This window comes from Cyprinus carpio, chromosome A18 (assembly GCF_018340385.1).
Source record: "Cyprinus carpio isolate SPL01 chromosome A18, ASM1834038v1, whole genome shotgun sequence".
Classification (NCBI taxonomy): domain Eukaryota; kingdom Metazoa; phylum Chordata; class Actinopteri; order Cypriniformes; family Cyprinidae; genus Cyprinus; species Cyprinus carpio.
This window is the reverse complement of record NC_056589.1, coordinates 15,056,144-15,067,682: the sequence shown is the minus strand read 5'-3', so window position 1 is coordinate 15,067,682 and position 11,539 is coordinate 15,056,144. Positions and strand designations below refer to the sequence as shown.

The window sequence follows — 11,539 nt, the reverse complement described above, 5'->3', positions numbered from 1 at the left end:
ACTTTGTTTTGCAAAAATGTTCATATGCTATACATATAAGCTTCTTAACAAATGGGGGAATTAACAAAAAAAAAAAATAAAAAAAAAAAAAACGAAACACAAACTAAGACTATATTTATATATAGTTATATTTTCCCCTTAAAATAAAAGAAAAAATATTTTTAAGATTTTGCGAAACTCACGTTCTAGATCTCATGAATATTAATATTGCCTCATTAATATTATACATGAGCATCGTCCACATGACTTCCTCGTCATCCCGCCTCCTCAGATGACGCATTTTCCGCCAAGATGGTCGTCGGTGCCTTTCCGATTGCAAAGCTGCTCTATCTGGGCGTACGACAATTGAGCAAACCAGTGGCTAACAGAATAAAAGCAGGCGCGCGGAGAAGTGAATTCTTTAAGAATTATGTCTGCCTTCCTCCGGCCCAAGGTACGCTGGCATTTGGTTGTTCTTGTTTAACGATATGATGATGTCAGTTCATATGGTAAGAGTGTCTGGGCTTAGAATTTCTTTTAAAGTGTAATTTTAAAATTGAAAAACCAATCAAACTTTATAAATTTTACCAACAAGTAACGCTACTTGCTACCTGGAGTCTTATGTATAATTGAAGGAACACACAGCCAATAGCCGTTGGTTGTATTTGATATTTAGCCAATCACGACCGCTGCGATGTTGTCATTGGATGTTTTTAACAACAGATTTACACAGAGACCAATGAGATACTAGAAAGAATGTTCCCTTTGGACAAATGAGGTTCGACTTTGCTTAAAGAAGGCGGGACTCAAGTATCATTGAGGGTACAGCAAGTAACTGAAAGTGCCTTTTGCTGCTTGGTGAAATTATTTGATAATTTAATATTACAAAGTATATATATATATATATATATATATATATATATATATATATATATATATATAATATATATATATATATATATATATATATATTAGTTGAAATAAGTCTGTCATGTAATTCCATGTGGTACCTCATGTTTTCTTCGCAGCATATCACTGGATGGAGATGCGAACAAAGATGAGAATTATGGGTTTCCGTGGCTCCGTCATCAAACCTCTAAATGAAGAGACCGCTGCAGAGCTTGGAGCAGAGTTGCTCGGTGAAGCTATCATTTTCATCATTGGCGGAGGTTGCATGGTTTTTGAGTACAGCCGTCAGGCCACCAACTCCAGACGCAAGGAAGAGGAGCTTGCACAAACCATTAGCAATCTTCAGACACACCTAGGAGAGCTTGCACTAGCCACAGAGACACTGGATGCCCAGATTAGAGAGGTTAATAGACTTCTGTTGTCCCTCCCAGCGGCTCCAAGTACCAAGTAACAATGTGCATCACTAAAATACACCCTTTCTAAGAAGGGCAAAGAACATATCAGTAGTGGTGCAGCACTGTCATATATATATATATATATATATATATATATATATATATATATATATATATATATATATATATATATATATATATATATATATATACATACATATATATATATACATACATACACACACAAAGTCTTGGTTAAGCCGTCCCACACACACACAAGGAAACTCCAGGCTATATAAACGAGGAAGGAACGGAGAGTTTGTGTGTGATTGAGTGACTGGCCACCAGTATAACACAATTAAAGCTTCCTATTCATTATTTGTGTGGTTGGATGATGCTGTTTTCAATCGAAAGTTCTAGTTTTTTGATGACACTGTTAAACCATTGCCACCGTTTGACCACTTCTTATTCTGCTTATCAGTTTGGAGGTTATTTCATAACATTTTCTTCATATAAGATGCTGATGGAGTTGGGCATTCATCATTTATTAATGATTTGAAAATGCACTTTAATTTTTGATACTTGAATGACAAATTCCATATGGTAAATATGGATGTGTCCCTCAATATAGGAAACAGGGAGCCCATCTCTGTGTGTCCTGCAAGAAAACCCCTATTACAGTAAATTACTGCTGTGCTTAATATGGCGTGTATATGGGTGTATAATTATGATTGTAAAATAAAGTGAAATATTCTGATGGTTGTTTTTTTTTGTATCTTTATTATATCAAAATTGTGAAAACTTTTTGTAGTTGTGAAATGCCATTGTTAAGAAAACATGCAAGTTTTAGAATTTAATTTTTCACTTTATTCAAGGCTTGTGACACTGAAGACTGGAGTGATGGCTGCTGAGCAGCTTTGCCTCACAGCAATAAATGACATTTTAAAATGTATTGAAATATAGTTGTTTTTTTTTGTTTTTTTTTTTCAAATTGTAATACTATTACACAATATTACTGTTTTTGCTCAAATACAGTTGGTATAGAAAAGAATCACCCCCTTTAAAATAATCACATTTTGTTGAAATTAAGATGGGCGCAGTGTTTGTTTTATCCGGCTTTATTTTCTCAGTACAACTTACAACTTATAACATTCCAGTCAAAGATATAACACCAACATGACAGAAAAGGATAAAAACCCAGTATCTGATTTGGAAAAAGGTTCACTACACTCCTAAAAATTACTTGTAGACTCAGTCAGGTGTAGCTAATCACCTTCTCAATGGCACACAAATCTATTGCCACTGTCAAAAGATCTCCGGTATAGAATTGTGGACAGGCATAAGTCAGGAGATGGATACAAAAAAAAAAAGTAAACTTATCAGTGGGTAGAAGCACAGTGAAGTCTATTATTAAGAAGTGGAAGGTATTTGGTACAACACAGACCCTCCCTGTATCAGGACGTCACTCCAAACTGGATGAAAGAGCCAAACTAGTCAGAGAGGCAACCAAGAGGCCTACAGCAACTCTGAAGCAGATGCAGGAATTTATGACAGAGTGTTCATTGTGTGCATGTGACAATAATATCACAAATTCTCCACAAATGTGGCTTGTATGGGAGGGCTGCAAGAAAAAAGCCACTCCTCAAGAAAGGCCACATGCAGTCATGACTGAGCTTTGGCAAAACGCACCTTGAAGATTCTGATTCTATTAGACGAGCAACAGAGTAACTGATTGGGCTGCATGATGAACTGAATAAAGGTATGCACAGTCTGTCCAGAAGAAATTCAATCTCATGCTTGTAAGCCATCCATCAGTATGTTCTAGATGTGTCCAGTAGGTGACAGCACTCAAGCAACATTCAGTATGTCTTCTGCTGCTGCTTTCACCACTCAAACACACTTCTTCAGCTGAACAATGACACATTTTTACAATCACGAGTTAGCTGGAACAACATGTTTTTGTAGCTTGACAAATCAGACATGTGCATGTGTCATTTCTCATTATTTCACAACCTAATGTGAATACAATTACTGAATTACAATAGAGGTGCTTGTTTGCCAATGCATTTACTACACAATTTATGTGTGCACCTGATTTAGCCAATTAGCTTTGTAAATGACCCACCCTGTCCATTTAAACTAGTAGATGTGTTGTGGGAAATAATAGCTGGTTTCTATCTGGTCTAACCTGATCATTAGCGGATCCAAGTTAGTTATTAACTGATTAAAGCTGATAGACCATCTTGGACCAGCATACAAGCCAGCTAACGTTATCACATGATCCTAAAGTGGTCTAGCTGGTTTCTGAAAATGATAACTGGTTTCTTACAAGTCTGAGCTGGTCATTAGGTGGTGCAAGCAGGAAGCAACAAGGTTGTTAAGCTGGCTTTTGAATCAGCCAGTTAGTGACCAGTTTAGACAGATGCTAAAAATTAGCTCATGTTCTAAAACACAGCTGTGGATATGCATCAGCATTTATTGATGTTTTGGAAACCGTCATGGTTCACTTCCATTTTGGTAGGTTTGGGAGGGAGATCTTCTCTTATGTCATGTAGTGTGGATGTGAAGAAACTGAAGGTGAATGAGTTGCAGAAGCGTGGACTGAACACCCGAGGCCTCAAAGTGGGTCTGATTGAGCGGCTGCAGGCGGCTCTGGAGGCTGAAAAGGAGCCCACCTGCAATGATGAGACAGAAGCAGGTACTCAAGGTTGCATGCACAAAGATCATAATCATTTGATGCATGTTTTGACTAATGATGATGAAAAATGCATTTGGCTGAAGCATTTATGATCTCATTGCATGTTTGCCTGTGACAGGTGTTGCAGAGGCTGGGAATGATGAGTTTACTGATCAAGGGCAGATGGCTGGTGAGAAAGAGGGCTCTGATATACACCCCAGTGATTCTGAAGTCCCTAAAGATGAAATTTATATGTGTGTTTGTGTGTGTAAACTCAATTTAAAGGTGGCAAATAGCAAATAACATGCTGCAGTGAAATTTATTTTACATAATGTTTACTAAATTAGAAATAAATCTTTTTTAAATGATTCAATATTAAAAAAATAGCGTATTTTCACAGTTTTCACAAATAGACACATTAAAAAACATGAATAAAAGGAAGTAAACGGCAAGCAACATGTTTTATGTTGGCCGCCTGCAAACAGCTTGACCCACCCTCAAACACTGTAGATTGTTTGTGTGGTTAACTTCATGTCAAGAAGATGCTGTGTTCTACGCTATGAAAGTAAATATGTTTTATTTTAACTTCCGAAAGATGAGGCTGCAAACAGGGTGCCCTAAGCAGAATTGTAATGTTGTGCCCCCTCCCCCAAATATTATGGAAAGTAAAAAAAAAATTAAAAACTTCTATAGGGGTCAAAATAGAACGTTAATAAAACATAAAAGTAAATAAATTGTAATTAAATTTAATTATTCACAAATTACAATTGTAGCTCTACAGCCCCCCCACCAAAAAATAAAATAATAATAATTACACACATTAAAATAAATAAAATGTAAATAAAATGTAATTAAATTGTATTATAAATTTAATTATTGATCATTGGAGGAGTCTATTTACACTTAATGAAAACAGCATATTTTCTTGGCGATAGATTGATTTGATTATATTTATAATAGGAGTATTTTTTTATGGATTTTATATTTACACCAAGTGCAAATAGGTCAGCTATTCCATTTACACTATGATAAAATGCTATTTATACTACTTATTTCAAATAGTGGCAATTATCTGAATCTCAATATTGTAGTAAATTATAAAACAGTATGCAATAATAAAGTATTGAGTGTAAATTATAATTTTAATTCAAATTAAAAAATTGATGCCACCTTATTGGGACAATAAAGCCCTCCCTACACATACCCCAACTCTACCCGATACTTTATTTTCAACTTTTCCATTATTTCCTTAATTTTTATTGAAAATAAACGCCTTTTGGATGCGATATAAGATTTGAAAAGGGAATAAAAAAAGTTTGGCAAAAGGCAGAACTGAACTCGGGTCAATCACGTCAAAACATCCACAAGCACATGCTTTACCATCTACACCACTGGAGCTGTAGCTTAATGATAGGAGCAAGCTGTTGTTGTGTTTTGTATATATATATATATATATATATATATATATATATATATATATATATATATATATATATATATATATATATATATATATATATATATTTATATTATATATATTTGTGTATATGCAAATGTTAAAGGGATACTCCACCCCAAAATGAAAATTTTGTCATTAATCACTTACCCCCATGTCGTTCCAAACCCTTAAAAGCTTTGTTTGTCTTCAGAACACAATTTAAGATATTTTGGATGAAAACCGGGAGTCTTGAGACTGTCCCATAGACTGCCAAATAAATAACACTGTCAAGGTCCAGAAAAGTATGAAAAGCATTGTCAGAATAGTCCACGCAGGCAGCTTACGCTCTACTGTGTCAGCCGCGCCACACGGATATGTTTTCTACGTGTATTTGCGATTTGATTTGAAAAAAAAAAAAAAACACTTCGTATCCTTATGGAGCAGCTGACACAGAAGAGTGTAAGGTGCCTGCGTTCAGCTCATTCTCAAAATGGCGCATTGGTAATGTGGAGAGACACAGAGGAGAAAAACATGTTGAATAGTAATTTCGTAATTTAAAGTAGTAAAGTCATAATTTTTATTTTATTCACATACAAAAAGTATTCTTGTTGCTTCATAACGTTACGGTTGAACCACTGATGGCAGATGTTCTATTCTGACGATGCTTTTCATACTTTTCTGGACCTTGATAGTGTATTTTATTTGGTAGTCTGTGGGACAGTCACAGGCCTCCCGGTTTGGTGTATTATATTCTAATGTCGTAATGTTACGTACATGTAATGTCTTTTTTTCCTGCTTGTTTTGCAATCACATCTTTTATGTTGTGGAAAAACAGTCCTCATCACTGCTGAAGACCTGCTATAAAAGCAGCTCCTGTTAACGGAGACGTGCGAAGTAAAAGTGCAGAAAAGCAGTGTCTATTTCGTGCACAGATTGAACAAACTACAACAGGTAAAGCTGTCAGCTGTGTGGACATTAGCAATATCGTAGACAATTCCCATTTATAATCGATAAGTTACTAATATGTGTTTTTGTTTTCAAGAGTCTATATGTTGTGTTCTTTTAATGCGATAACTTCATATTATTTGTAGCGCACTTGGCGTCCAGTAATCACAGTAAGCTTTGTGCCCTGTTCTGACCTTTTCATACACAAAGTATCAGTTTTAAAATTCTGCCAAATTCTTAATAAAATTTAAACAATAAGATGTATTGAGGAGGAGCCCAAACTACACTTAATTGCCAAGTGATGCTGACATAATCCTGGTCCATGTCCATGATATTGTCACAGATTCTGTGTAATTAACAATTCTTTGAGACTGTATGTAGTTCTCAAGTTGGAAAAGACGTTTAGTTCCCACTTTAAGTAAACCATAGTTCCAAGGACATCTGCAAGATGGATTAAAATGCTGATAAAGACAAGAAAAGATGAGACATAAAGACAACAGTATGACTAAAATGTTGAAGTGTTAAAATATTAGCATTAGGATTTTGACTTAATGCACACTAACAAGTGCTATTACATTTACACTGTGATTTTCTGTTTAATCACAGGTCCCACTCAACTCTGCCTCCTGCTGAAGAGGATGAGGAAGACATTGATGGCACAATAGTGGTCATTGGTGAATGTACGTTGGGGCTTGTTTTGTGTAATTATAATTTATGATATCTCTATAATAGTCATAATAATGGAATTCTCTCTGTAAACCTCAACAGATAACTGCGACTTGCACTTCAAAGTCTCTCTGGACTGTTGCAGCGGGTATACTTTAACCATCGAGGAGTTTGCTTACCTATGGTCTGGAGTACAAGCAACGTATGATGTAAACAAGGGACGTGTGTGCTACGAGCTGAACGTAATGAACACTACTGTTTAAAAGTTTGAGGTTGGTAATGTTCTTTTAATGTTTATACTCTTAGGCTTACCAAGGCTGCATTTATTTGATCAAAATACAGTCAAAATAATAATAATTTTACATGTAAAATAACTATTTTCTGTTTCGATTTTAAAATGTAGTTTATTCCTGTGGCCATTATTCAGTATTCAGTGGCACATGACAGCAATCTGCCCTTGCTGAATAAAAGTATACATTTCTTTTCAATTTCACTGAGCCCATACTTTTGGTAGATATATTGAAACTGAAGATCTGCAATGGACAAAGCACTCATTCTAGTAGTATCTACTCAACCAGTTTTGTATAAAACTACACTTTAATATTATAAAATGAGGGATAAAACAAAGAGGCTATTTGGAAAGCACTTATTTAGGATTGGTTTGTTTAATAGCTGGCAGAATAGCTTTGGATGTTTATTATTTTTGTATTATCATTAACTGCTTTCTTTTTGTACAAAATTCATTGATCAGCAGTAAATGTGACAACACCTTGTGGCATCATCTTTAATAAAATAAAATGCTTATAAGTGACTGATATGGAACGGACTACATACAGTAAGCTGCAATTTGTAATGAGTTTAGCATTAGCATGTTGCTAAGCTAACAGCAACAACGATTTTATGTTTCACTTTGCAGTGAAGTTTTATACAACATCTTTAAGACAAAGTTTTTTTTGACAATCTTACACTAGATAGATACATTGTCGTTCAATGTTTGGGTCAGTAAGATGTTACTTGAGCATCAAATCTGCAAAAATTAGCTTTGCCATTATAGGAATTAATGACATATTAAAATATAGTTTTTTTTGTTGTTGTTGTTGTTGCCGTTGTTGTTTAAATTGTATTTTGGTATGTAGTTTTTTTTGTTGTTGTTGTTGTTGCCGTTGTTGTTTAAATTGTAATAATATTTCACAATAATGATTTTTACTATATTTTCTTAAATAAATGTGTACTGTAGAGATATATATACACACACCCATATATATATATATATAGTGTATATATATATGTATATGTATGTGTGTATATATATGTATATATATATTTTTTTTTTTTTTTTTTTTTTTTTTTTTTTTTTTTTTTTTTTTTTTCTTCCTCTTTGCGGTAAAACCACATGGGCCACAAAGCATGCAGAGATGAACCCAGAGAAGAAGTATAACATCCTGGGCACAAACGCCATCATGGAGAAAATGAGGGTAGGATCAGCATGTTTAAATGTGTTTTATGTTTCATATTTGAAAAGAAATCATGTTCTTGAGTCCAAAACATTTTATTTTTTGAATTTAAAAAAAAAAAAATGTTTTCACGTTAGTGTATATTTCTTTAAAAAAAAAAAAAAAAAAACTTTTATGGTCTTTTAATGGTTCTGTTATGGTCTAAGGTGATGGGATTGCGTCGCCAGTGAAACTTTGCTGGGCGCTGGGACATCCTGATTCAGCAGGCCACTCAGTGCCTGAACCAACTGATCCAGATTGTTGCCCGCAAAAGACGGAACTACATTTTGGATTAGATACGGCAAACACCTTAGTATGATTCCCAGTGAAGACATAGCTATGAATGAGCTCCGATGTTCTTTTTCGAATTTTTTATTTATTTATCTTCCAGGAGGCCACAATATGATAGAGTAGAAGAAGCAGTCTTTCTTTGAATGTTGTATATTGAAGTGTTAGAATATCTGTTAACATCAAAGATGTTCTTTTTAGGGTTTCTGTTATCTTGCATTTCCTGTGAGCCTCACTGATAATGTACTGGTAGCCCATGACTGTATTAAGATGTTGAGAGACAAGTAATCTCTGCCTGGTGTGTAAGGAAAACACGTTTTGTTGCAATAGCTATATAAGACATAGCCTTGGTTTTAAATAGATGTCCATTATCCTGTGGGTTGTTGTTGTGTTTGTTTCAGTAACAAGGTAAGTGGTAAAACTAACCTTCTTAGTTTTTCAGGGCAGAGCTGGTTTGTAAGGTAGGTAGAGTCACACGGACCCAAACTGTTGCGTCTGTAAGTATTCTCAGGTAAGGGATATACTGTATATAGACCTGAAGCACCACAAAGAGACGCATGACTCAAGGTAAGTAAAGGAGACCCTTTTAGAATAGGAAAGCTTTTTTCTTCACTCTTGTTTTAAGTATTTTGTGAGTACAGATGACATTTATTTGCGTTACTTCTTAAGTATAGAGTTATTGTATTAAATTGAATTTAAAATTAAACTGGTTATTGTACATGAGCTAGACAGCATTCAAAGAATTTTAAATGTATTTTATTTTATGTTTTTGAAAAGCGAGAACCCGTTTTGAATAAAATTATAATAAAATAATATACTGAAACCAAAGTATTCTTTCCTGTGTTGTTTTGTTCTTTTAACATTGCTGGAATTTTGGTATTTCTCTGCCCGTGGAACAGAGTATTGTAATAAAATATTTAGTCTTTTCTAGTCTTATATCGAATTTCAAACAATATTTTGTCTTTTTGTGGTCTCTTATTTGCACACGGTGGATCTAAAATTATCCCTGAAATCTGATTATTACAATTTGACATCAGGCTTTTGTAGGAATGCCATAATTAAAAATGATAACTTATGCTCTAAATTGTGTAGTTAATCACAAAATCAAAATTGACATTTTTTATTGAATGTTGCGGCATTTATTATAAATTACACATCTGTGCACATCTTTTTTTTTTTTTACTTGTGTCCTTATGTGTAAACTTGCACATAAAATGCTCCCATCGCAATGACATATGATCGCAAATGAATGTAATTTCCATTTCATGTCAACTTTAAACTAGCAAGTTAAGCTTTCAAGTATTTAATGGGTTTAATGTTGTTTTTTGTGACTATTAATAACATGAGATGCTGCAAACCAAGCAAGTGCATTCTTGCTTTTAAAGAATTAATTAAAAATAGAAGTAATAATACTTAATTAATATTCTCTAATGTATTATAAAAAAATTAAGTGACCACATCTAAACATTATTTGAGCAAGCTTGAGTCTAATGTTATGGAATCGATAACCAAGCTTGTCTGTTGTAGCGAATCCTTTCACTCGCTCAGAAAAAGAAACCGAGTTATTTTGGCTTGGTTTCCTTGATTAAACTAGGAATAATAATAATGTGAGATAACAGTCAGTGTTTACAGAGTTAGTTCTGTACAATCCACCTGCATGAATTACAAAGGCAATTTCATCGACCTAGAAAAGTAGTTCCATCTTAAATGGACAATTTAAAATAAATTTACAGTTCACACATTTTTATTGAATAACCTTGAGTAACAACAATACAAGCTTTCTGCTTTTAAACCCTCTGAGACATTTGTCTGACTTACAGTAAATGTCCTTTTTATGACATTATTATTGAATGACTGTAAATGTCTGCATGCCACAGCAGCTGTTGATAGAATTTATTTTAAGTAGCCTATTCCTTGATTGTGTTGTATAATCTTTAATCTGTAATCGTCATTAGATGAGATGATTGAAATGTAAGACTATATTCATAAAGATCAATATGTAGAAGTGGTAAAAGCAGTCCTTTTATTGATGCGTGATGTTTTTCTCCAGTATGCGCAGCAGTATTATCAGAATCAGAGCCAGTGGAACAAGTACTACTCTCAATAGGGGAATTACTCTGGACAGCAGGGCAGCCAGGGCTCACACGGCTCACAGTAATCAGGAAGTACCTCCGTAATCACACCACACACACACACACCATGCCACGTTTCTCTACTTACAATACATCCTTCCCCTTTAATTACCATCATTTCATTTATTTATCTTTTGTACATCTTGTTTAACCATTTGCACATTTTCCAAAACATCGTAAGCTGACTATTGTAAGTTAATGATTGTTTTGAACTAAATGACTCAGTATAAACTTTACTAATATGATTATACTAGTCAGTACAACCAAACCCCTGAGTTTCTAGTAAATGTGAAAGATATTGCGAGGTGGTTCTTGTTGTAGTACCACAAACAGCCTGCAGGTGTAGAAACTGAGATTCGAGACACTGATTGTTTTGCCAAAAACAAGATTTGTTTTGCCTAAATTCCATTTAATTTGGAATGTAGATGCTTTTCATATCAACTATCATGAGTCTTAATTTAACACGTTAAGACATGTCAGTAAAAAGCGTGTTTTTTTGTTTAAATTGTAGTTGTTTAGAGTTTGATACTCATTGCCATTGCAACCACACAAGATGAGAAGAGTTGTGTAGAGAACTAAAATGTTTTCTACTTCTTGATAATCCAAAATGCTAGCTG

General features: G+C 34.2%; 1 protein-coding gene across 1 annotated transcript; it reads left to right on the top strand.

Moving 5' to 3' along the window:
* Window positions 1-259: 259 nt before the first annotated feature.
* On the top strand, window positions 260-2,040 carry LOC109082882 (outer mitochondrial membrane lipid metabolism regulator OPA3). The gene is made up of 2 exons (XM_042775107.1): window positions 260-433; window positions 1,008-2,040. The coding sequence occupies exons 1-2, from the start codon at window positions 292-294 to the stop codon at window positions 1,337-1,339; spliced, it is 474 nt and encodes a 157-aa protein (XP_042631041.1). The 5' UTR covers window positions 260-291; the 3' UTR covers window positions 1,340-2,040.
* The last annotated feature ends 9,499 nt before the right edge of the window (window positions 2,041-11,539 follow it).

What these genes read in the sequence shown, in the direction of transcription:
- LOC109082882 (XM_042775107.1), top strand. Translation starts at nt 292, where the DNA reads ATGGTCGTCGGTGCCTTTCCGATTGCAAAGCTGCTCTATCTGGGCGTA. An exon ending in CTGCCTTCCTCCGGCCCAAG is followed by an intron (nt 434 to 1,007) that starts GTACGCTGGCAT and finishes TTTTCTTCGCAG; the next exon opens with CATATCACTGGATGGAGATG.